This window comes from Acanthopagrus latus, chromosome 17 (assembly GCF_904848185.1).
Source record: "Acanthopagrus latus isolate v.2019 chromosome 17, fAcaLat1.1, whole genome shotgun sequence".
Taxonomy (NCBI): domain Eukaryota; kingdom Metazoa; phylum Chordata; class Actinopteri; order Spariformes; family Sparidae; genus Acanthopagrus; species Acanthopagrus latus.
In genome coordinates, this window is record NC_051055.1 from 12,464,769 (window position 1) to 12,491,510 (window position 26,742).

General features: G+C 39.2%; 2 protein-coding genes across 9 annotated transcripts; one reads left to right on the forward strand and one right to left on the reverse strand.

Annotated features, from left to right (window-relative positions):
• Nucleotides 1-2,024: 2,024 nt before the first annotated feature.
• On the reverse strand, nt 2,025-6,924 carry LOC119006163. 8 transcript variants are annotated; one of them, XM_037074586.1, is made up of 7 exons: nt 6,589-6,924; nt 6,459-6,510; nt 5,975-6,037; nt 5,741-5,803; nt 5,498-5,560; nt 5,266-5,328; nt 2,025-4,978 (listed from the first exon to the last, which is right to left on the reverse strand). In XM_037074586.1, exons 1-7 carry the CDS (start codon nt 6,684-6,686, stop codon nt 2,756-2,758), a joined length of 2,625 nt encoding a protein of 874 aa, XP_036930481.1. In that variant the 5' UTR covers nt 6,687-6,924; the 3' UTR covers nt 2,025-2,755. The 8 variants fall into 8 exon arrangements, with proteins under 8 accessions (XP_036930481.1, XP_036930483.1, XP_036930478.1 ...); XM_037074588.1 differs by having other exon boundaries at nt 5,266-5,348; XM_037074583.1 differs by having other exon boundaries at nt 6,459-6,924.
• An 8-nt stretch (nt 6,925-6,932) lies between these two features.
• Nucleotides 6,933-11,837, forward strand: LOC119006166. The gene is made up of 7 exons (XM_037074596.1): nt 6,933-7,085; nt 8,397-8,618; nt 9,451-9,602; nt 9,853-9,907; nt 10,107-10,333; nt 10,492-10,702; nt 10,867-11,837. Exons 2-7 carry the CDS (start codon nt 8,402-8,404, stop codon nt 10,986-10,988), a joined length of 984 nt encoding a protein of 327 aa, XP_036930491.1. The 5' UTR covers nt 6,933-7,085; nt 8,397-8,401; the 3' UTR covers nt 10,989-11,837.
• Nucleotides 11,838-26,742: the final 14,905 nt, after the last annotated feature.

The window sequence follows — 26,742 nt, forward strand, 5'->3', positions numbered from 1 at the left end:
CTCATCACCTCAGAGCTCTGACAGTCAGGCCAAGAGCTTTCATCTGCTCCAGCCCATGTTCAATGTTAATGTTTTTCTTCCTTCCTGATCATGTGACAGACAAGCAGCTGACCCGAAACCACCATAAACAGTGGCAACCTGAAAGTGCATGACGGTGAGGAAATGGAAATATGGGAGTTAGATTATTTGATTTTGATTTGCAGTCATTACTTAGGTGGGGTCAACGCTTAAGTTTGCAAACTTTTTTTAAAAACCCCTGCAGCAAAACTGTAAGGGTACTAAAATATTTATTGTATTATGTATTCAGCTCGATTCATTTAAAACTAATTCATCATTTGGGAACTTAAATACAGCCTGTGTCTGCGAGGAACTCGAAGAAAGGGAGAGTCGATAAAGAAACTACCCTTAAATGAGGACTCACAAGAGTGAGGTTGCTCTCAGGCCAGCGAAAACAAACAGATTCAGTTAATTCAATGAAAACACCGAGGCAACAACAGCCTGCTCCGATGTTCATTGACTTTTTCAGGACAGTTAAGACCAGCCTGGCAGTTGCTTTTTTCTTATATCCCCAGAAGGTAAATAAGATAATTAGATTATCACATCTGCCAAGGTGTCAATAGAGTATCAAAAAGGCAATAAAATAGCTAAATGTTTATGCTTTAATATAGACTTGAAGCCAAACAACAAACAGAAATATGGGAAACTGGAGAAACAGGTGAAAAAAAAAAAAACATGGTTGCCAGAAATAGTTGATGTCAAGGATGCTGTTATCTATATAAGTGAATGTCCGTTTAACATTTATCCATCACTAACTGATACCGCGAAGCTCTCATATTGTTGATTCTACAATCTGCTGTCAGGTTGGTCTTCATCTCCACATGGGGTGATGCAGCTCACAGCTTCACAGTATATAGACAGTATAAAATAACTCCAAGGCTGAACAGATACAGATACTGATATCTATGGCACTGAGAGCTTCTTTCAGTTCGGTGATGGAAAAGAAGTGGTGACACTGCTATGAGATCACAGGGAAATGCAGAAGCACATGAGACCAAACCACTGACTGCTTACAACCATTAACCAAAGGTGGTATGAAATTTACAGAAAGCAAGACGGGGGGGGGGGAGTAGAATAGTGTTGCATAAAAAGCAAAGCACTGTGGAGCCTGGTATATGATCCTGCATCCTGTAAGTTTTAATGTTTACAATTGCTTTGGTTTGTTCATGCGAACCAAAAAGGTAAGGGTTACATTCAGCGTTACTCACCAAAATGCATTGTGGGTATCCTCGAGGTTTAACAATTGTGTTGAATGCAATTCCTCTTCTTTCTCTGTCTTCTTTCCTGCTTTTTGATGGCACACTGCTGTATTTCTCCACCAATCAACACCACCTGTAGATGAGCGGGATAGTGTGGCATCAAGAATGTGTATCACAATCATTTCCTGCGTCCTCATGCACGTGAACAACAACAAATAAAACAAGAACTCACATATAAAAGATGGTTCATGGGGTAGGTAGTGGTTGACAACTGTGAGTGGTACCGATGACATTTAGTAAAGATGAGGGAAAGATGGTGGTTTTAGTTGAAGCAAAATCTTCAAAATTATGTTGATGGTACAATGTCCTGTACTTCAGCTTCAGTGAGAGGTTCGGATCAGAGTTACCCCATATGGAAAAGATATAGATACATTTTGCTAAGTTTTTATGTGTTTTGTCTGAAACTTGTAAGTAATATATATGACAGTCAAACCAAGAACAAGATCCTTAGTAAATTTGTGTAAAATCAAACTTATATAATTTGGGAACCTATAAGTACTATATATGACAGTAAATCCACAAACAATATCCTTAGTAGATATGTGTAATATCAAACTTATATGAGTTGGGCAATCATTAGTGAAACTGAAATCTTGCAAGTGTTGTATTAAAACTTTACAAGATATATGTAAGATGCCACATACATGAAACATACAAATAAAAAAAATAACAAATTCTAATAAAATTACAATGAAAATTACATTAGATGACCAAATGAGTTTTGGGTATTTTTTATTTTTTTTTAACATTTTATAACACTTCCGAAACCCAGGTTTTTAGTTCACTTTCTTCTCTCTCAAATTATTATTTTTTCTAAAATGATCACATGGGGAATATTTGTTGTTATTTTTAATTTTATAATAAATGATATATAACAAAATAGGCAAAACTCATTTTTCAAGTTCTGTATGCAGCAAATATTCAACATTGTGTATTCAATATCAAGCAAAATAAAAATGAGATTAAAAAAGACCCACTCCCTCCTTTCTTGCTGTAGAAAGATTTTAATTTTTCACAAAATTAGCATATGACATTACACAAGTTGCATATTCACTTAAAATTCAGAAAAGTGGCAATTGATTTTTTTTTTTTTTTTTTTTTACATGACCCAACTGACCCAAGTTGATTAAGATGCAACTTTAAGTTGTTTTGCTCTTGTGTCCTTTTGGATGTTAATTGAAATACATACAAGTTGATGACATGCATTGCAAAGGTATCAAAGAAGAACAAATGTATTTGTCATCCTGATATGTGCCATTTCATCATAGTTACATTGGTAATAGATTTGTGTTTCTCACCTTAAAGTTAAAGAACTTACAGTTCAGTCACAGTACAACACAGCACATTCAATTACAATAACAGTAATAGCAATTAGTTACTTTCCAGCTCAGCGACCTTAAATTAATAGGTGACCATCTTCACATTTAGTTCACAATCATTCATTTACAGTAATATGTCTTCAGCAGCCGACATACAATCGAGCTGGACTGTGGACACTGAATATACATACATGGTCCAACTACCTGAGTAGTGTTTATGGCTTTGTGAAAGCCTGTGGGAAAGTGCACCGTTGACATATAGCTCAGTGGAGTTTTGATAAGAGAACCTCTGGCTAACTTCTGCACTGTGCATTTACCATAGTTCCCTATGGCGTATAAACACTGATCACCCATGTCAACAAAGTGGGAGACTCTAAAAATACTCCCATCCTTCAAAAGTACAATAGAGTTGTTTCTTTGTTTTGTTTTGCTGTAGGTATGTCCATGTACAACTTCTCCATTTACAGCAATTCTCTTGTAGTAATTCACCACATAGTTTGTGGGAACCTGTTTCACTGTGTGGAGAGCAGCTTGATCACCAACAGATATTAATCTTACATTTGGTGGACCAAGGGCAGTCACCTCAGCAAACTTTGCAAACTTCTTGACATGATGCTTTTCGGTTCTCATTTCATTACAGAAATCTTTAACTTCTGCTGGTGCATTTGTTAGGAACTGTTTTGCTAAACGGGGAAAAGCCCGGGACAACATTACTCGTTTGCATATTTGTTGTGGTACAGCTTGACTACTTTTTACTTGTTTCAGGAGGTATCCATTGAAAGCTTCAAACATAAAGGCTGAGTGGGCCCACAATGGACCCCAATGCACAACACTCTGGCTTAAATGCAGAAGTGAATGAACATTGAATGTCATGTGCCCTTCCCCATACAGCGCTTGCACACCTCCAACAAAGTATACTAATGCATCATGGGCGTGATTTATCTGCTCTGTACTTAATTCACATCCCAACAGAATGCTTACGCCCTCTATCAGTAACGCCCAATGAGAGTGATACTTCTGTGGAAGTATGCCTTTCAGAACTGGCAAGCTATAATACAGAAGCCAGTGTTGCCACTCATGGGCTTTCCAGAACTTGCGTTCAGTGAGAGATCTTGGAACTCGAGCAACAATACCTGGTGGCTTTATAGACAAGAGGTGTCTGTCCATGATTGCTGTTTGTGTGCCAATGTACCATGGCTCAGAATAGCTCTTAGAATCGATCCATAAAGTCGCCATTTGTCTACACACGCCAAGCAACACACAGTGCATATAGTCAGGGACCATCCCATTGATTAGATCAAACTTTGCTAAATCTACAATGGCAGATGGGCCCTTTATGCCCAATATAGTCTTCCCTTCTTTTTCAGCAATTTGTCCTATTTCTACTGTGGTTTTGTGATTTCTGTCACTTGGTTTTTCATCTGAACATGTGTAAACCCTTGAGTTTCCTTGTCCTTTCCTCGTTTGCACCCCAGGGTGAAGGCAGACTCCACAGCCATATTCACCATTAAATTGCTTAAAATTCTGTAGTAAAGGCCTTGCTACTGCATCACACACACAGCACAATGGATGCACCTTCACGTGTCTCCATGACTGATCAATAGGATGATGCCACTTAAAACCAGTTTGTGAAAGATTGGCACATTCCTCCACAAATGGTTTGAAGAAACAGGTCATGTCTGGCTTTTTGGAACCGAACCACAAAGCACATAAAAGTACATGCTTATCTCTACTCTCAGGGGGTATCTCATTAACACAGCACAGTATTGGCCAAATACTAAATTTAGAGGACTGAAAGACTGGTACACCATCACAATTAAATGTAAGGGACAGGAAATCCTCTTCACTGTTTGACTGCAAGGCCTGATATAAGGTGCCATCACATATATCATTTACTACTTGTCTACTACTGTCATCAGCAGGAAAACAGAGATCATGCATACCCTGATTCTCAAGAATATCTTTCAGTTGGTCCTTTAATGGAATACTGATAAAGAAATGTCCTTCCTGTAAACTGGCTTTTACTGTTATGGATGAGGAACATGACACGCATGTAAGTGTTTCTTCTTGTGACTGTGAAGTGCCAAGGTACTTAGTACATACGCTGCAGTAATGATGTTGTTCAAATTGATCTACAATACCAGCTAATGGTTTCTCCAAAAAATACTTGCTTGCTGGAACTGCACTTGTCCCAGCAGAATGTAACTTTAAAAGTTTCAGCAGGTCTTCCATCAATACACCTGTAGTGTTGTGTCTCAATGCAAAGGAGAGAATCGAGATGCAACTTTGCTCTTCCGTTAGTCCATGGGTGTGGACATCATCTATTGCTTGGGGTACATTGTCCTAAAATTACAGAAAAAGAAGCGTTGTATTAAAACTTATCAGGTTCTGTGTTTTTATTTTTCCACTACATAACCTTGTTTTGGTGTACAGCACAGCACAATTAAATGGAATTCACAACACACAAAGAATCAAAACAGAGGAAGGACAGAAAGTGTCTGTACACTTACATGAACTGCGGAAATGAATGTGTGAATGTTGTCATTGCACTGGTTGTCTTGTGATAATTAAATGTCATACCAAATTATGTAATAAACTTTATAAATGTGTGCACCGTAGTTTTGTCTCACCTGTGGCAAGGTGAAAGGTTCTGCTCTCTGCTCTTCTCTTTGGCTGGCATCTTCATCACTTTCCTGAGAAGAACACAAGACCACTATTCACCAAAAACACAAGATAAAGAGGGAGAGAGATGGGGTGGGGGCAGAGACAGAGATAGTAGCTGTAGTTTAGGAGTGTGTGTGTGTGTATGTGTGTGAGAGAGAGAGAGAGAGAAGATTGTAAAATACTGTAGTTTTGTCTCACCTGTGTTAATGTGAACGGTTCTGCTCTATGCTCTTCTCTTTGGCTGGCATCATCATCAACTTCCTAAAAGGAACACAAGTTCATTATTCATAGAAAATATAAGATAAAGAGGGAGAGAGATGGGGTATGGGAGGAGACAGAGATAGTAGTTTAAGAGTAGTAGTTTAAGAGAGTGTGTGTGTGTGTATGAGAGAGAGAGAGGGACAGGAGAGAAGATTGTATAATACTGTAGTTTTGTCTCACCTGTGTTAATGTGAACGGTTCTGCTCTCTGCTCTTTGCTTTGGCTGGCATCTTCATCAATTTCCTAAAAGTAATACAAGTCCATTATTCATCAAAAATATAAGATAAAGAGGGAGAGAGATGGGGTATGGGAGGAGACAGAGATAGTAGTTTAAGAGTAGTAGTTTAAGAGAGTGTGTGTGTGCGAGAGAGGGACAGAGAGAGAAGATTGTATAATACTGTAGTTTTGTCTCACCTGTGTTAATGTGAACGGTTCTGCTCTCTGCTCTTTGCTTTGGCTGGCATCTTCATCAATTTCCTAAAAGTAACACAAGTCCATTATTCATTGTTGTTGAAATGTTCATGCCAGTAAAGCCTTTTGAATTGAACTGAATTCACTTCACGAGGTGAATAGAGCTGACTAACAGGAGTTGCTGTAAATGCTGTAACGTTACCTATCGTTTCAACATGATGTTACATCAGCCTTAAGGTCTTTAAACACCAGGTACGTTATGAATAAACAACATGAAAAACACCTGTGCCAGCTGTGCACATTTTGGTGAAGCTAACGTTATCCTTTCAGATTCACAACTGTTGCAGTATGTCCACACATGTCAGGGCTTGAATGATATTGTGTATGGCAGGCTATAAGTAAAATAGTATCTTATAACGTTACATAACTATTGAAATGTATACCTTAAGCTCCTAAACAGAGAGGACAAGAACCGGGCTGCACTTACATGTCGTTGAGCAGTGTGTTTTTCAATGTCACTCAAAGTTTTGTTGATTTTCCTGAGGAAACAGTCGACAGTAACGTTAACTGTTACTATATTAATTACACCAGCATTAAGAAATAAACGTAGCACAAACCTTTTTTTCCATCTTGTCAAAGTACGTCTTGGAACATTTTCTCTCAACCAATCTGTTTCTTCAGTGTTGGGAGTAACGTTGTGTTTTCTTTTCGACATAGCTATTACCGTTACTGTCTTGTAACGCAGCTAACGTTAGTCAACTAGACTGGGGAAGCAACGCTATCTCACGTCAATGTCCTCGGCATCCACGCTGTAACTTAAACATGCTGTAACCAATTTTACCGCTAGCAAGCGACCGGTATCTTTACATTCAGTGGAGGGATTGTGCGATGCCCGGGAAGGGTCACTGTGCGAGATCTCGCGAGATCTCACAAAAGCAAGCAAACTATCGGTAATTTTACATTCAGTGGAGGGATTGTACGGTGCCCGGGAAGGGACACTGTGCGATATCTCGCGAGACCTCACAAACCAACGGTACTTCTTTGAATGAAGACGAACGGCGGTACTTGACGGTGTGGCCAGATTTTGCTTCTACACAACTGGGTGAATTTAGAGGTATGTGAATTAACGTATGTGTTTAAATGTTTTAGCTTAAATTTGACTTATTCATGTAACAGTTGATCTTCTGTCTGGCTAAAGTTAATTCATTTTCAGCGTTCATTTAGCTAGCTAACTTAACAGTCACTTAGCTAACGTTAACCTTAACCGTTAACATTACCCAAAGTGGCGCATTTTAGAAGGTAACATAATGTTAATATAAATTAGCTCTAATAGGATTTATGTTTGCAGGAATAGATAAAGTTACTTTAACTCATGTAGCCTAGTAATTAACGTTAGGCTAACATTACAGGGATTATTGGAGAGCGAAAATGATAATTTCTTAGATCAGTGCAGATCTAATGAGAAACAAATTAGAGCAACTGGTAGGGGGTCTCTCATCTAGATACAGGTGAGTCACATAGTCTGCATGCAAGTTACATTTTCTCACTAGAGCATCGTGAGATGTATATACAGCATAGCCGCCTGTGTTTGCTTATAAACAAGGGTAATGTTAAGGTGGCTGGTGATCCGGACTGAACAGCTGTTAACTAGATTGATTTTTCCAATGGAATTATCAGTTTACAAGACAGAATCATGGGGAATGAATAGATTACAAAGGGTAGGCTTATCGTTTTAAGCACAAAATATATAATATTCTATTTGCTGCAATATAACAGAATATTTGTTTTTGATCCTAAACTTAAAATGTAACTTATCCCTTTACATCAGTAAATAAAATAATTATTTATATTATATATGTGCTATATCTGTTTGCACAGCCTTTGGCCAAAGTAACCATAATCAAGAACATCTTGTAACCAGTGATGTGTTTCCTGCATCTCTCTATTGTCTGTTATAGCAAACACCAGACCCACTTGACCCTCTCTGGTTGGTTGTAGGCTGTAGAGGCTCCTTTCAGATAGGGCTAGGCTATATGAAAGAAGTAAAAATCACAATAATCATCAGGACTTTTCAATATCGATATACTGTACATCACAATATGTGCTCACCTATGTGGAATTAAGATTTATGTCATATTTAACTGCGTGGTAATGTAAAGTGTGGTTTAAAACCAAAAATGCAATTTTCAATTATATTCCTTCAAACATTTCAGATCAAATTAAGGAAGAAATTATGGTTAATATGTGCTTGGTGTTATCAATTTAGATAACAGAATTGTATATAACAATATATATGACATTTGTCTTAAATTTAATTCTGAGTGGCATCAAAAAAACGTAAATCTAACTAGCCTAACCCTGCAGATACCTGAAGTGTTTTTTGTCCAAAAAAGGATGTTTAGGTTATTCATATTTTCTGTCTAAGGACACATGGAGAGGAAGTTTGCCGTGGTGCAGTGGAGTGAAGGGGAGGATTTTGGGAAGCTCAGCGAGATAAAAACTGATGCCATAAGGGGGTATGATGATTCCAAGATGGACCACGATGGAAATCCCATTTCCAACTATTCAGCTGTCATTGAATGGCGCCATGGGAAGAAACAACGAGGAGGGTGGCCTCACTACAGAGGCACCATCATCTTTGTTAGTGGTAAGATAGAGTTACTATGGCTTTAATTGCAGATTGTCCTCTTGAATTTACAGCATTTCAAAAGAATTTGTTAGTTGTTCAAACATGAATAGGGCGAGATTCAGCCTGTTTTAGCTCATGTGTTACCTTTCATTGCCAGTTGACAGAAGACATTCTCGCATTTGTTGTGTTGTATAAATGATAAAATAATTGGGAATGTTATTGGTGGAATGTGTCCACAGCAATAAAACTGTTAAAGTACAAACTTCAAACATTCATAGAAGTCAACCCATGTTTTAAAATGTAATTTGGTTAAACAGAGCTCATACTTTTGTTGTAACAGTTTTGTCACCATTTCATCGTGTATACTGAACTACAAATGCAAGAAAGTTGTTAGTTGGCAGTGAAACCTTGTTTCTGAAACATGCAATCATCTACAAGTTAACTTGACTAAAAGTTAATGCATAAGCACAACTAATACATGCTTGATTCCTTAGTTATACCCATTGTACTCTAGACAAACACAAGTACTGTGTTGTGTTTGCTGAAAGTGTCCTAACATATAAGTATGTCAACTGACAACCATGTCACTTGACTTAGCCTCTGTCAATTTGACATTGAAGGTGACATAATAATACTTTGACAGTTGACACCAGATGGAGCAAACCTTTTTGAATGGTTACGTATGTTTATGTCAGATGTCATGTTTGCCTAATGCATAACCCCTTCAAATGAAATGCACATAGGAGCACACATCACCAGCTTGAAGTATATTTTCAGTCTTAGTGTTACGAAAAAGTGATCTGCCATTTGAGTATAACTCTGGTGTATGTCTTTTTCTTTCGTTCTTTAGCTACTCGTTTTGAGACAACTTGTAAACTTAACTCACTGCTGAAGGAAGACGAACCTGCAGAGCTGACAAAGAGGGTGTCAGTGGCCTCCCAAAAATATGGGGATGATTCAGATGGCTCAACCGATACTGAGACTCAGTCATTGCAAGTTAAGGTGATGTGAATTTACTTTTAGCTCCTGTGTATTGACCATATTTCCCAGTAGTAATGTAAAAAGAATGTGTAAGGGGTTGGCACTACCTTGTAATAGGCATTACATCTAGCTAGAAAAGAAAATCTGTAAAGATTACTGATTCTTGATGTTGATTCTGTTGTACAGTATGGCTGCTCAACTCCAGCAACAACCAGGTTTTGTCTTTTGGTTTTCTATCTGATGATTCTTTTTTTTTTCTCTTGACACCCAGAGGTCAAAGGTTCCCACAAGGACAGACCCCGCAGACGAGTTTCTTAAGCAATACGGTCAATCACAGCCTTCTCCAGATAATCATAACAATCCGAGGAAGACTGTAGTTGAATTAAAGCAGGAGATCAAGGACCTAAAAGCAGAGAATGCTAAATTGAAGGAGATGGTTCTTCTAGCTATCATTATATCAATAATTGACCCATTAGACAACTACTACACTTAACTAATTTTTTGTTTTTGATATACTATGTCTAGATGTGCCAGGACTCCTACAGAGCATGAGGAATATAATTGATTCGGTTGCATCTCCTGAGAGATCCAGGTTGGAGCTTAACACAACACCGCTGGCCCTCCCAGGTTCTCCGCAGTCCGGGTCCAGTTCTCCATCTGCCACTTCACTGCTGTCCATGCCCAGATCTACGCTGTCCAGTTCCAAGTCTGCATCTGTCACTCCATCACTGACTGTCTCCCAGTCTTCTAAGGTAATTGTTTTATAAAGTATAAATAAATATAGCACATAAAATAGACCTTTTAATGATTATGGCAGATCTAATGTGCTTTTATGTCTAAAATCTGTTGGGCTGAACAAATCATACATTTTCTAACTTTAAATGCTTACGTTGTGTCCTTGTCTAAACAGGTTGAGATCCATCCTGGGACCGGAGTCATGGTTGAGAGACTGGCATGGGCCTATGCCCTCAATGCAAATTCGGCCTCAGTATTTGTAAGACATCTGCTCACCGCAGTCTTCCCGGTAGAAGTACTGCTGGTGAGCAATCTTCGGGGGAACAAACGAGGCAGAGGAGATGCTCGTCTACCACTGGACAAAAATAAATTGGATGCCATTTACAGTACGTTTTCAGCTTTTAATGGTCATTTATTTGTCATTTTGTCACACCTCAGATTCAATAGGTGTTTCCCCAATAGTCTGCTTTTGTGTGTTTCCTGATTTTAGCCCACTGTACTAAGGTTTTACATTCTTGTTTTTTGTTTGTTTGTTTTTGTTGATATGTAGGTGCAACTCTTGAGAGGTGGCCAGGGACCCAGCTCTCCAGCATTGGAAGCACGATCAACGCCAAGATTACCGAGCTCCGGTCAAAAAGTAAAAATGTTGCTGTGTCCACAGCTCTCCATTAAACTGTTTTGTTTGCTGTAAGAGTTACACAAGTGTATCACATAGGCCTTGGCCTAGCAAATACTGGTAATGACTACTGTCTGCTGGAAGCATGTATGGCACCATACTACGCACTACTTAGTGCTTGTTTATTGTGAGATATGCAGTGTGCAGGAAAAAAAATCGCCGTACTTGTAATCCATACTGTAGATGTGCTGGTACATTACATGAATGAAGCATGAAGCAAACAGTAGGCAGTACTAGCATTTGCTCAGAGATTTTTGCCAATGTTCAAACTTACCTCTATTCAAGTTAGGGTTGAGTGTGAAAAACGCCCGTGGTTGTTGCAGATGTTCTCTGTCTCTGGGGCGCAGCTCTGAATGACAGCCAGCACCGTCATTTGACGTCACTGGCGGCGGAACAACAGATTTTGCAGCTGCGCACCAGAGACACAGAGAACATCCTCAACAATTACAGATGTTTTTCACATTATATTGCTAACTCGGATAGATAGAAGTAAAATTGAAAATCTGCAAAATTTCCCTTTAAGCCCTGTTTCTCCTTTCTTTGAATGTGAAGAGGCAAATCAGTTAGATGTGTACACCTGTTTGTAATAACAACAATTAGTTAATGGTGACACTGTTCCCATATTAGAGAGGGAGTAGAATAAGCATGTGCTCTTCATGTCTTTATGCAGGCATGACACGTGTTTGAAAATATCTAAACAAATTGTGATTCATATTCCCATCTTGCTACTAGTTCATTCAAAGGATATCTTTGAAAACACGATCTTTTCTAAGATTAGAGTTTACTGCTGTCGGCACTGTAATCCCAGCAATGTTCCACTGTTAATAAAGACCACTGACTTGAAAGTTTGCAGCCATGTTTTCAATGTAACATATCTATACAGACTGCATTTATATCGCTATATGGTGAAATTAGTTGATCTGTGTGATGACCAGGCAAACCATGTCTTGCCACTTTTAAACTTGTTTGATCTAAGACAGTATCAGTATGGGAACAAATGACATTATGTCATTTTAATATGTGATTCATATGTTTTTGATTATATAAACTTGTATGAAATGTCATAAATTAATACATAAAAAGCATATATTTGTTATACTGTAATGGTAATTTGCATTGCCAGACATATAAGAATCTTGTAAAAAAAAACATAAACAAGCATAGTTTACACAACATTAACATACAAAAAACCTATATATGACTGTATATATTCATATATAAAAAGTATATGTTTTTATACTGATACGGTAATTTTAATGGACTGACATACAACAGTCTTATGAAAAACATATAAAGAAAGCATAGTTTACCTTTAAATTAAATGCACTTTACACACAAAAATCATATATATAATATAATAGTTTTATATAAAAAAGCACATGTCTTTATAACTGAGACATGTAATTAAAAAGTACAAACATTATATTGCACATATATGGAAAGCATAATTTGCCATGCGCATTCCTTATAAACAATATATGTAATGTTTACTTGATTCATATATAATTCTTATAATTATGTTGTATGAGAAAAATGCAAAAGTGGCCACTTTCATGAGTAAATCATAGTATGAGACATATAAGTCTTATAAGACATACAATACATATAAAACATAAACATTTACTATTAGAGGCTATGGGAATTCTCATAAGTTTTTACTATTTCTTTTCCATATGGGACATACATGTTTAAATCAACATACATGCTTTTTAAGACATGACACTGTTATGAAGTCATGATTTTTGGTTGAAGTTAGCACCTACATTAGATCCGGCTAATTGTTACAGACCTGGAATTTGTCTTTACCACAGTGGTGTTGCACTCAGTCGCACACATTTCTACATAACGCTGCTTTAAGCACCAAAAACTCAACTTATTCCATTTTGTCTTGTTTTCAGTGTTTGTGACCGGAGTATTTCCATTCCCACTTCAAATTTGGTCATTTTTCGATTTTGATAAATTGAGCGAGTGTTCCTTTGTGGATTCAGAAAATTCTCCTACATTATCAGCTAACTCAACAATTCAGAATACTTCTTAGATTGGCTAAAAACAAAGACATGTGTTGATCTTAAATCACATGACGTATTGCTGTCGATTAAACCACCCTACACCCCACAAACACTATGCAGCAATAATAAAAATATGAAATCAGCTATACTATTCAAAAATTGGCGGGACATTTGACTGCACAGTGAATATTTTTACTTTTGATACATTTTGCTGATAAAACCTACAAGTGTTTACTCAAGTAGTTCACATAAATTTTAAATGTTGGACTTTAGACTCAACATGTTTTGACAGTGTCATATTAGTACGTTTAACAAAGTAAAGGACCTCAATGCTTCATCCACTTCTGCCGAACCCACAATCTTTCACCAGTCTATCTTGCAGCAGACCCTGGACCTGATTCTGAAGTAGTCCTACACACATACAAGGCATTGTGCATGTTTCTTTTACAGCTCTGCAGATTCATCTTAAATTATGCTCCAGCAGTGATGTATTTACGTCGGCAGATTTATTTGTGTGCGCGACAATGAATTGAGATTGTGATTTGGCCCCCGCTACATCTTATTTGTCATTTTGAAATATGGCGAAAACCAAAACGTCTAGTGATAGATTCGCCCTGAAGATGAGAATATGGTTTTTCGGTTGTGGTAACTAATAATATCAAACCCGTCCCCATCCGTTATGTCTCTCTCTCTCCCTCCCTCACTCTCCTTCTGCCTCTTTCTCTGTCCCTTTCATTCATTCGTCCTCCCCTTTTTGTCATTGTTGAAGAGGTTGGCTGTAGCTTCCCCTCGCCACCAGCCCCCCTCCCCTCACTTTTGCATATTCATTTCATGTTAAATTGATGGATTAAGTTATCCCTGGCTCAAAATCAATCGTGGCTTGCGTTTCCTTATTCCTTTACACTGGACCACAATCCCAGGGAGAGAGAGACAGAGAGAGAGGAGAGAGAGAGAGAGAGAGAGAGAGAGAGAGAGAGAGAGAGAGAGAGAGAGAGAGAGAGAGAGAGAGAGAGGGAGGGAGGGAAGGAAAGAGGGAGTCTGGGAGAGAGAGAGAGAGAATGCATTGAGACGCTGATAAGGCTCAGTCCCATTATATGTCATTTTAAACAAAGCAGCAAAGCAGCCTGTGGAGACTCCCTATCAGCTATTAAACAGAGACGTAGCATGCAGCCTGAGATTGATGATTAGCATTTTCTCCTGGTAGAATAAAGATGCCGGCCTGGACCAGCGATAACCGGGGGGAGAGTAAAAAAGAAATGCTTCCCCCTTTTTCTCCCCTCTATTCCTCCTTTTTCTTTTGGTATTATTTTTTGCTCTTTTGAGTCCATATATATCCATATCCATAAATAAATGTTCCTTTCTTTTTTTTTCCTCTTCACTCCTCCCTTCTCTCCCTCTCCCACTGCCTCGTCGACTCCCTTCCCTCTCTCCCCTCACGCAAATAAATGCACGGGCCGCGTTGCTGTTCTTTTGTCTTGCGTCCTTGTGTAATCTGTTAGGAGTGGACAACATGGAATCCCTTATGTCACAGCCGGAGACTTGTAAGTCCTGGCCAGATACAAGGCGGAATGACACAGAATGAAAGCGGGGTAAAAGGGGGGATTTAAGTAAGAGTTTGATAGGAGCGTGTAGGGCCATTGTTTTCTTTGCTGCAAGACCAATGTCAAGCATTGTGCCGGGACAGTTTCAACACCATGTACGGGGCTGCAAGACAGCCCGGCTTTAGATGTAGAGAAAGGATGTTTCTGCTTGATAATCTGTCTGCTGCTGAATGTCATTGTACAGTATGCAGAAGACACAGTGGAAAATTACATTTACTCTTCAAAAGTGACACTGAATCACCCTCGTTTTGTTTTCCCTTTACAGAACTCTTTTTTCGTTTTTGCAGAGAATAATCTTTTTTCCGTTCTCGTAATTACAAGTAAAAGAACACAACGCCCGAAGTCACCAGGGTCAAATGAACATTGACCTTCACGCCTTTACTTTCCTCTGCAGTATGTCTCTGTTAAACTGGCATCTGTTTTCAGTTTTTGTCTCCTTCATTGAATTCTTTCACAAGTGCAATGCATTTCTTCTGTTGTCAATTATGCATACCACAGACTACTTGAGCTGCACTCCTCTGCTCTTTTTCAGGAGTCAATTCTGAGATTTAAAGAATGAGTTCTGCTCGGTAAAAGCAGACACCAATTTAATTGATGTTAAAGGAGAAGCTGTCCAAAAGTCTACGATTGGCAGAGCTGAGTGGTCTTTTAGTACAGGTTAGATAATTCTGGCAGTCTTGAGATATCTTGCCATCTATCCAAAGTTTTGTTTCTTCTAAATTCAAGGGCCATAACTTCTTAATTTATCTGCTTCATCAACCAGATACCTTCAAACTAAAGACACACAACAGCTGAATTTAATTAATACATTTTTTGCATAACTTCACAAGCAACGTATCATATCCATAAAAACCTTACCATACCACACCATATCCTTATCCAGTATATAACATCTTAAGTGTTTTTTTTCATTTTATTTCATGCTACGTATAATTGTACCGCTTGTACTCTACCATGATCCCCACCTTGATTTATCTCATTTGTGTATCTGCACAGCTTGACACACAGTTTTCTCGTTTTAAATGTTTACCCTCTTATTGCATGTCTGTATTGTATCTTAATGTGGCGGACGCCAGGAAGACTAGAAGCACAAAGAGCAGACTAGGGGAGTAATGGAACACACGTAATACAATGACTGTATTATGGTAAAGTTAAAGGAAAAAATGATGTAGTTAGATTACAGATACATTTATTTAAAAAAGGGGATCACTAACAGGGAGATATATTTTTATTTTTTTTCCAAGGACGGTATACTAGTCTGTAGCCATGCGCATGCACACACGACAACACTGGACAAGTCTAACAAAACATCACACTGGTCTTGAAAATGAATACATCTATTATCAAGATTCAATTAAAATGATTCTATTGATAATTCTGTTCTTTAGTCTTTATTTGCATGTGTTTTGTATTGAAGTAATCTCCACGTAATGGAACATAAACATTAACCAAATTACCTCTCTATCCATTGTAGATTGATACTGATTTCTGACATATTCAATATATATACGTCCACACACTTGTTCACCTATAACGGTTCTCCACATTTCACAGAATTTCAAATATTGTACTACTGACATTGATTATGTGTCTTTCTATCGCTCTCAATGTAGCAGCCTGTGCCATGGTTCTTTGATGCCATTGCTGCTTATGGGTATGTATGTCTTTGTTACCCATAATAGATTTGTTCTTGCTCTTAAGAGACATGTTTGTGATAAAATGTTAAAATTGTACAATTCCAATAAATTGCAGCCAATCACACACAACTTTCAGTCAGCGAAGTCTATCATGTGTTCAACCTACATGAAGCAACATGCACACACTGTAAAGAGACATGCATAAACACACAGTTTACTACAACTGGCCCTCATGCTGAGACAAACAAAAACAAATGCAGATGTATTGTTGTGCAGCTGTGTGTTCAGACATAGAGTACATGCAGTTGTAACACATACAGTGTACACCTACAGTAGGGAGGCTAACACAGATCCATGCAGATGTAGATGTTCTCACACACACACACACACGCATACACACACAAACACACAGGCAGAATGTTTGTCTTGTGGTCCTCCCAGTGGTCTTCCCATGTGGTCAGAAGAACATCACTAGAGCTCCTCCATTTGCTCGTAGCTAGTACTGCAACACCAAAAACTCCTGTGTGACATAGTCCACTTTGTACCAGCTGACAACACAAACATGTATCTACAAAGTATGAGAAAATATCTGATTTTTTTTTTTTTTTTTTTTATCTCATACAATAACACTCTGCCATACCAAAGCAGTTACAAGCATTGACTGTGCTTTATACCAAAAAACAAAAATATGATTGCTTTGGGTTTGTTTTTGTTTTTTTAAATGTACCTGTATGAGCAGTATAACAGATCCAGATCCCAAGTTAAGTTAGGAGAAGTTAAGTTTAAGGACATAACAATAAGACAACCTCTACATCCTAAAAATCCTTTTTGAACCACACATCATACAGATGAGCAGTTTTAGATGCCCTATACATCCTTTACATGTTTATTTTTTTCTTTTTTACAGCACATGAAATTCCCTACCACTAATTGGCTGTATATAAAACCTATTTTGTATATATCATATACTATGTTATTGTTACAAAAATATATTGTATAGTCAAATATCGTCTTTAAATGATGCCTTAAAGGTGCAGTACTTCAGAAGTGGACACTTTTAATTCATCTCAACAAACTGTTAACATATGTGCAGAGTAACTGCTAACTGCTGCAAGCCATATTGTTTTTGTGACTTATAGCTACTTTTGGCTTGTTGATTCCATTAGCCGTGCGGCTAGACAGACAACCAGGGTGAATACTGACATTTACACCACTAGCACAGGAGCTTCAGTCCACTGGGAGAAAAAAGGTTTTCAGGTCCGGGCTAGCTGATTAGCATGCTAACTTCAGTAGCTATCTCTTCAACACAATACATAGAACATAGACACATAGACAACTGTTATTTTTCATATTCTGTGGATTATTTTAGTTGATTTTTGTGTTGTGTGTTTATATTTTGAACTAAAATTCATACATATTCCCACATATTGCACCTTCAGATTAACTAAACTTTACATAACAAAATAAACTTTAAATGTCCAATGAAATGCTGGCTGATGGCTCAATATCACAATGTAAGTCACTGTAATATTTCAACAAAGTCTACTGTGTTTTAGAGATAATATTACCATATAATGAGCAGCTCCATTGATTTAACTGGATGTTATTCCTTTGCAGCTATATGCCAGTGAGAGGAGAGAAGACTTCTCTTCATACTCGTTCACATTCTACACTCATATTTCCCTCTGAGGATTTGAACTGTCTACCCTGCAGTCGTAATCTCTAACCTCTGGGTTGTCACCACTACCATAGAGATTTGAACTGGATGCCCCGGAGAAAATGAGGAAACGACCGAGGGAAAGAAACGGAAAAGTCCAACAGGAAGAGAGAGCGTGAAATCAAAATCCCATTGCTTTGATACCTTTGTCATCACCATAGATGGTCAATTAGACTAAACATTATCTGCCTTACAGACAAGGACATGACATGAAAATCAAAGAGGGTGAAAGAGAGGAAAAAGAGGCCACATTTGTTGCAGTGCTGACAGATGTGGAGACATGGAAGGATGTTTCCCAAAAAAAACCTACCAAGAACGTTCAACACAAGAAATGTGACCTTTCACCAATCTGACTGCAAATTCATTCTCACATACCCCCCATGCTTCTTCCATTCCACCATTCCCTGACCACTTGTTCCTATCAAAGGGAGGTAATTTTATTTTTGTCTGCATCTTCTCAATCCGCTTGTCAGGAAAAGAATTCACCCTCTGTTTCCGACCGATTCACTCTCTTCTCCTCTGTCTAGCCTTGTCTACTTGACATTTGGCCGATCTGTTTCTGCAATGTTTGTGTTGGTCTTCTACTATGTCATGTAATTGAGCCAAAGCTCTCTTTTGATAGGCTGATTACATTGCCTGTGTTGCTGCTTTTGAATGAGTGGTGATGTATATAACTCTGAGAGAGTCCAGTATAGAAGGAGAGAGGGGCTCAAGTGTCCTTGAACAAGATACTGCTTTCTCAAGGACATGTTGGAAAGACTCTGAACCTCAAATAGCTCCCAATGGGTAGGCCAGCATCTTGCATGGCAACTCTTCCATTAAGAGTGTGAGTGGCTGTGTGAATGGGTGGAAGAGAGGCAAAGTGTAAAGGCCGCTGTCCGCTACAGCAGAGAGATGCTATTAAGTGCATTTCATACATGGCACCGTGACAGCCTAATATTTGGATATATACTGAGCAGAAATAGTATAAGTCTTATGAAGAGTTAGATCACAACACATTTTCGTATCAAATCAACTCAATAGATCAATTTCAGGTTTTCTCAAAACAACGTATATCATCGTTCTGAAAACAACTTGACTGCTGCAGCGTACCAGTGACAGGTGTACCAGGCCTTCATCATACAGTCACAGTTTGGTTAGTTTGAGGCACTAAAACCACTTGGTTAGGTTTTGAAACGCATCACAGTTTGAGTCTGAATCACTCTGTTACTTCTGTAACATACAGAAGAGTTACAAACGCATGTAACGTGACTTCACTACATTAGTAAGTTAGCATAACTCACCGTGTTGTTCGCCCTTCATACTACTCACTTTCGCCTTTGTGGCTGTAATATCTATTACAGCCACAAGAGGTGCTACCTGACAAGAAATGTAAATTTGGGTCATGACGAGCTGCTTTCATAGTGGATCGATATGGACCGCTTTTCTGATGAGGACTGACTTTAAGAACTAAATATGTATTTTCCTTGCAATGGAAAGGCTATGTAACTTGGAACCTGGAACCTGGAATAAGGCTTTATGCGTTCACTAGTGTCAACAAGGGTCCGCGTGGCAAAAATGACAACATCAGAGGGTGTATGAAGAAGCTCCGTCGGGACATATGCATACCATAAAGTTGTTGTTACTTGTCCAAATGGCCACTATGCTAAAACGAGCCACAGAGTAAGTCATGTGTGGAATCCTTCCTGCATGTGAACTCCAGACTGTAGCAACACAAATACAAACATAAATAATATGCATAGCCCAGGTTTCACAGTGATGACAAGAATCTAGGACAACTATTCTTAAACTATGGTACTCGTAGCACTGGTGATATGCAACTCCTTCTATGTGGAGGAATCCCAGAAATAAAAACATTTAGCCTAATAAATTAAAAATATATCACATAATACTATTAGCATAGTGCAGAATTTGGAATCTGAATATTTAAACTGCAATGAAATTGACAGTAAGTCTTATCTTTATTCAAATATTTGTGTTTCAGGAGGCTAGTAGTCACATGAGCATATGTCATCCATGATTAAGTCGAGCTAAACTTAGACTGATGGCTGGTACGCCAGTAAACAGGGGTACAATGAAAGGTTCACATGCACTACAAGTGTGGCTCCAAAAGGGAACGTTCAAAAGACAGGTGCAGATCAAGAGGAGAATATTACCAAGCAGCCTTGTTGAAAATGAAGTTGACAATAGTAGACAGAGCAGGAGTGCTAGTGGCTGCTGGTGGCTGAAGCATCCACACACGCTAATGTTAGCAGCAACACATCACAATGCTAAGCTAAATGTAGCAGGCCTACACTTCTACATTTCAATGTCAGTCACAATGGTGGTACTTGGAGAGCCTAATATATTCTGCTTCATGGTGGATAGCATTTGCTCTAGGAACTTATTGCACCTGTCCAAGAGTTAAGCTAGCTGCTTACCAGCATGCCATTGATGAATCCAAACATCAAAAAAGACGCTTCAAAACACTCACCATCCAGTCAGCATTTTCGTGAAATACACACAAAACAACTCTGCAGACATATTTCAAAATTCTAGAGCATAAATAATCATTTCATACCTGAAAAAGGGAAATATCAACAAAGATGCTGAAACACAACGTCCCGTCTCTGGCCGAGAGCTCCCCCTTCCGGCGCCTGCAGACATAACCAATCAATCACAAGCGTCATCTCCTAAAAGGCTCAACAGGTATATCACAGATGAGCAGGTAGGTATTTGTATAACCTTTTAAAGTCTTTTAATTTGTAGTTTTAATCTCCTTCACAAATGTTTTAATCAATTTAATTACACATGGTTTACCTTAGTCACATGAATTTGTAATGAGGAATTATAAATTACTTTTTTTACATTTATGGCTATATATAAATGACCTCTCTAATCACTGTTTCTGACAACTGATTTTATTAACTGTGTTTAAATCCCTTGTGAAGTTAAAATCAGTCCATCCCACATATAGAACCTTGATACCACGAGTCTTATTACATTTGGGTTTGTGCACAGATTGAACAAACACTGCATGACATGTTATATGATAATTTGTGGTCTTCAGGCAAGTTGAAAAAAAAAAAACTAGCCAGCTGCAGCTTCAGATTTATCTTACGCGCAGTGAGAGTGGTGTGAATCCACTCATCTATTTCCAAAAAATGCCAAACTAGACAACATATGTGATACTACTGCTTCAGTGACCATGACTGAAAAAAACTACAACCAACAAACAGAAAGTGACTTTGCGGACACAAAAAAACAGCTGCATTTACACTGTCAAAACCCTCTTCTGTCTATTGCAGCTCATCCATCTCCTCTATGGTTTCACAGATAAAAAAAAAAAAAAGAGAGACAATATTTGGCTTCCTCAAACCAAATATGTGGCATGTTAGAACAACACATTTCAAGGCAAAGTCTTTTTCATCCTCTGTACAGCGCGTACAACAGATGTGGACTACTGAAGTGATGGGTGTGCCTTTTAGTGAGTATCATTTAAGCCAAATCATATACATAATGGATTATTCCTACTAAATTATGGAGCATAACACCTGCCACACCATGATGCTGGCAGTGTTGTTTTAGACTTCAGAAAGCAGAGTGTTGCTTGTTGAAAGATCTGAGTCTTAACCAGTGTATAATGAGAGTCTGGTGTGAGATCTAGTGAGCAGTCCAACTCAAGTAGATGTCACTGAAACGATAAAATGAACTATATGGGTGATCATAGCTGTATTTGCTTGTAAAACAAAAAGACTCTGGGGTTCTCTCTTTCACTCACGCAAATGCACACACAGACACGGGTCACCGATGTCCCTGTGCCTTATCGTGATTTTAGTGCCGAGGCAGATCAGTGGTTTCTGTCAGCTAACACTCGACCTCTGACGACAGTGCAGTGCATGGGTAATTGTGTGTGTGTGTGTGTGTGTGTGTGTGTGTGTGTGTGTGTGTGTGTGCGTAAGGACAGCAAGAGTTTATCTGTTTCCTCTTCCTGCTCTCTATCGTCCATTGACATTCCGGAGTCATGACCTCAACTTTCACTCCCAAAAAGGCTTATGTCTCTATTTATTACCCCCTTCTCTGTTTATTCAATGCTTCAGTCTTCCAGTTCATCTCCAGAAAGCTCGACAGCACCACTGAAGATGAAGCCTACACGGAGCAGATCGAAGCATGTTGAAAACTCAAAAATTGACCGTCAGCTTTTCTGCTCAAGGTCAGAGGCCATCTCTTGAATATTCCAGCGACATTTTTCGCAGGTGTCAAATGTCACGTTCATGTGCTCGGCGTATCAGTCTCGCCCTCCTGAAAGGGCTGACTCTTTTGAGATGGAGGGCGATGATTTCCCCCCCCCCATCAAACATTCAGAAGAGGGCACTCAGCACCACTTACTGAATTCTTCACAAAGAAAACCCACACTCACAAACACACGCCCGTATAATCCCTCCACACACGCCCCCCTGTGTAGCCAGCCTTTGTTTTTGCCTGTGTAAAATTACAGTTGTACAGGTGTCCAGCCGGCAAAGCGACGCTGACAGACAGGCACGCAAAGAGGACAGCCAAGCACTTGTGTTCGCCACAAAGATCTTTCTTGTCTTACAACTGGCTGTCCTGCCCAGCATGTGGCTTTGGTTACAAAACCCCAGCTCTTCTAGCGGGAGCCGCCTTCATCTCCCCGAGGAACACAGAGGACGATGGAAGGTGCTTTCCAAGACGAGCGGCAAAGTGGCTTCCTCTTTCAAAGGGCCGCGGATGTACACGGCTCATGGATTCCTGTGTTAGCCGCGAGATAGGGAGGCACCTGGAGATGCCAGACAGGAAGAAAGGACAAGAGAGCAGAGGAGAGAGATGAGGGAAAAAGAAGAAGAAGAAAAAGAAGAAAAAAAAACAGAGAGAGGAGCTGCTTAGATTCGATGCCAGAGAGGAGCTCTCTCAGATTTCAAATGTCCGTTGTGTGAAATTGTGGTTTCAAACGCTTACCTCCCCCCCCCCCCCCCCCCCCCCCCCCCCAACTTTCATCCTCCACTCATCATCAGCGTATCATGAAATGTGTAGATTAGCGCTTTCACAAAGGCATGCTGCGCCGAGCTGAGTACACTGTGAATTCCACGTTTACCTGTTGGACACAAATCCCCTCTGTGGGTTAAATCTACACTATCACACTTTTGTTTGAGTTCTTTGTATCTTTGAGTGGGGGAGGAAAAGGAAGCGTTTTTTCCTCCCGCAGCCAAATGTAAAACAGAAAAAATTCATGTGTTTATGTCGCCACACAAAGACGAATGAAACAAAGGAACGTTTTTCTGTTCTCGAAGCTCGGGACAGGGGTAAAACAAAAGGGCCTTTAGTGATTGACACATCCAGAGAGTCCCCTGCCAATCTTGCGCACAATCCATTTCCTCAAGCCAAAGTGTTCTCTTTGTGTGTTGAATATGTTTTGGAACATGCCGGCCATTGATTGACATGGGCGCAGGGGCTGGTAAAACATTACTGTTGTGTGAAGCAAACGGTCCGTCTGTCAACTCGGCCTCAGATGTTTGGCCTGAGGCGGTATACTGATATAATAATGGTACAAAAATCTGGACATTTGCTCTTTCTCTCTCTCACTCTCTCGCTTTCTCTTTCTCCTTCTCTCTCTCTCTCTCTCTCTCTCTCTCTCTCTCTATTTCTTCTCCCATTCCCACTCACTTGTTCATGCTGCTGTAAAACATTCTAAATTCTTTCCCTTGAACTATCAGCTCTCCACCCAGTCTATGTCGTATCAGCAGGATGAGTTCAGTTCTTCAAATCCCCTTCTCGGCCGGTTTTACATGAGCTGATTTTGCCAAGCCGTTTCAGTTTCGGATCCAGCTTTAAAAGGCACATTGGCAGCGAAGGTGGGCGCCATCATTCATGCCCCCTGAGAGCTGGAAGCACACCAAATTCTCCCCTGACTTTTTTCTAAAGTAATACATCTTCAGCCACTACGAATGATGATCACCACAATAATGTTGACAAAACCACATAATGACCCAGATAATTGGCCCATCGTAGGTTTTGCAGCACACCACACTTGAGGCCTTTGAGTAAATATGTACAGCAATGATAGCGACATATTTATACTTGTTTAGGATATTGAAACTCTCCTTCTTTTTTGTCCTCGTCAAACAGTTGGAAGGCATGGTAGTGACACCCAATGCGAGTCGCCACCTTGCACCTTTCTGTTTCCAAAACAATCGGGGGAAAAAAAATGCTGTATATATAAAATGTCCTGATACTTGTGTATTTCCAAAATGTCATATGGATTGATTCAACACTGGCATTACAATTTTAATCAGCGGTGTAGAACCAGGTGTTAAAACGCATGCGGCAGCCCTCCGGGCCATAAGAAATTGGACAAGGCACCAGGAAATTGTGTCTCCTCCAGAAACAAGTGTTTTGTGATTGTTTACCCCATGTCTTTAAATTGCATTTCTTCCTTTTTAATTTAAGCACCTCAGCTATGGGATTGAAGGAGGGAAAGAGAGAGGGAAGGGGATGTGGGAGGACTGGGGGAAACCTTTTCCACTGGTTATTTCCCCCCCTTTCTTCCATCCCTCCATCCTCTGCGGTATTAACCCTGTCTGATGTGATTCCTGTCAAATGCAAATGTCACGACCTGATACGGTCAACCCACAGGGCACTTTGGCTACATGTTCTACACCAAAATTAAAAAATATGAAGATGAATGGCATGTGTGCGTGCCTGAGCCTCATGTTGGCGCACATTTGTTTGTTTGACTGGCTGATCTTGCAATTACAAAAACCACAAGCAAAAACATGATTGCCGAGAGGACGGGGAGAAATCAAGTGTGATAAAGAAATTACAGCCTTCCAAAACACAGCAGATTTGTTCACACCACATGGCAGAGTAGCTCCATGAACATGTAGTAGTCCAATCAATGGACTTCGTTTCAAATGAGACTTTTAAAAAATTGCTGTGCACACATAATTCAGCTTGTAAGCGGCAGTAGAGTACGGCACAGGGGTGAAGATATATCAAGCTTTAAGATGTCTCTGTGCCTTGGGGCTGTAGGGGATTCTCACATCAGGATTAGCCTATCATGGCCAAAATAATTCACAGTAATGTCACTGTGAATAGCGTGTTGCTCTTGTCTGTCATTACAGTAGTGGCCACACTGTTGTATTAGTTGGCTAGAAAGTAACACCACCTTGTTCTTTTTTTTGTGTGTGTGTGCAAGGTTGCAACCAGCATTAAGGTGCAATGCTGTCCGCTACTATGACAATGCAAGAAAAAAAGAAACATATGATTTGATGACTTTTGCAGACAGGCAACATGTAAGAATAAACACAATGTGTGGCTTGTGTGGTCTGTTAGAAATTGACCTACTGACAACTTTACACTAAAATGAATATGCTTTATCATACCGCCATGAGTTTTAAACAATGGCCCCCTGTCATGTTGTTATTCCTTGGCACTCTGTTACAGTCACACACACGCTTATACTTGCACAGTTTCCCTCAAGCTGTCACTGTTGACATTTATGTTGATTTCAATCAATTAAATTGTTGCTGGCACACACTGTACAATTGTCATGCATGACAGTTTATTGGCTGGATAACATCTCTCTGAGTATCATCGTGGCCTACAATACTTCTGTGTTACACACAGTATTTCTGCCAATCAAATCAAAACACTTCACTGCCACCATTACTGATGAGAATCTGATGTGACTTGGGAAGAAATGTTCACAGATGAGGTAATGTATTTCTCTGGGATTGAACATGTTGGAAACATTTGGGATAGAATAGGTACACATCTCAGAGACAACTAACAAAGGACTGGTACACCAAACACTAAAACTCACAGTCTCATATGTCATCAAGATGTGTCTCAGTATGTTATATATTTTGAACAGGCCTTCTCTGTCTGTCTGTTCATCTTTGAGTTTAATGTATCTAGATACTAGAGTCTTCATATTCTGATGGCTAAGGGTACCAGTAATGTGGCAGGGCTGCCTGCTTTGCTTTGAACAAAAAGAAACGGTATACCAATTATTGGCAGTGTAAAATTAGTTTTAAGGTCTTTCTGTAGCAGAGGAGCAGGTGAAAATATAACATCAAGTATGTTCTATGGTCAGGAGCTATATCTGTAAATCTACCCTTGTGTGTGTGTGTGTGTGTGTGTGTGTGTGTGTGTGTGTGTGTGTGTGTGTGTGTGTGTGTGTGTATTTGTGTGTACTCCCCACTGTATGATTGAGTGGGTGTAGTTTTTTTTACTCTGAAACGCAGTTCTCCTGGATGTACTGTTAAGTTTTCACCACTAGAGGGAGGCATATCATAAAATATCAAGAGTCATTATATCAAAACAAGAGAACATGAGTAAGTGTGATGTCACAAGGAAACAGAACATAACATGCTGTATGAACAAAAGGGAACTGATTAAATAACCTTAGATTCAAAGCCATAATTCTGAATGTGTACATACATACAGTTCAGGTATAACCAACCAGTTCACTGTTGTATTTTGCAATCAGATCCAAGTCAAATGCACTCACATATGAATGTACTTATATATCTTTTATAAGTCTTTGTTTTGCAGAGTAATTTCAAAAACAGTGGTTTTCCACAAAAGCAATAACTTAACCAAGCATTGTGATGCTTCAGTGGTGCACATTCTTTAAGAATTACACCCGTAACAATTCAATTAATTTGGCAAAGTTTGTTTTCATGCAGATAGAAAAAGAAAATAAGCAACACATTTGGACTTTTGGGACCGCTGATATCCTGCAGACATACTGCATAGGACGATTTGTTACTAAATTCATATAGACG

Bases quoted from the DNA above. Each gene is read 5' to 3' on its own strand.
- LOC119006163 (XM_037074583.1), bottom strand. From the start codon at position 6,686: ATGTCGAAAAGAAAACACAACGTTACTCCCAACACTGAAGAAACAGAT. The intron at 5,804-5,974 runs GTGAGACAAAAC...TATTACTTTTAG, and splicing joins AACCGTTCACATTAACACAG to GAAATTGATGAAGATGCCAG. The intron at 4,979-5,265 runs GTGAGACAAAAC...CTGTAATTTTAG, and splicing joins AACCTTTCACCTTGCCACAG to GACAATGTACCCCAAGCAAT.
- LOC119006166 (XM_037074596.1), top strand. From the start codon at position 8,402: ATGGAGAGGAAGTTTGCCGTGGTGCAGTGGAGTGAAGGGGAGGATTTT. The intron at 9,908-10,106 runs GTCAATCACAGC...TACTATGTCTAG, and splicing joins CGAGTTTCTTAAGCAATACG to ATGTGCCAGGACTCCTACAG. The intron at 10,334-10,491 runs GTAATTGTTTTA...TTGTCTAAACAG, and splicing joins CTGTCTCCCAGTCTTCTAAG to GTTGAGATCCATCCTGGGAC.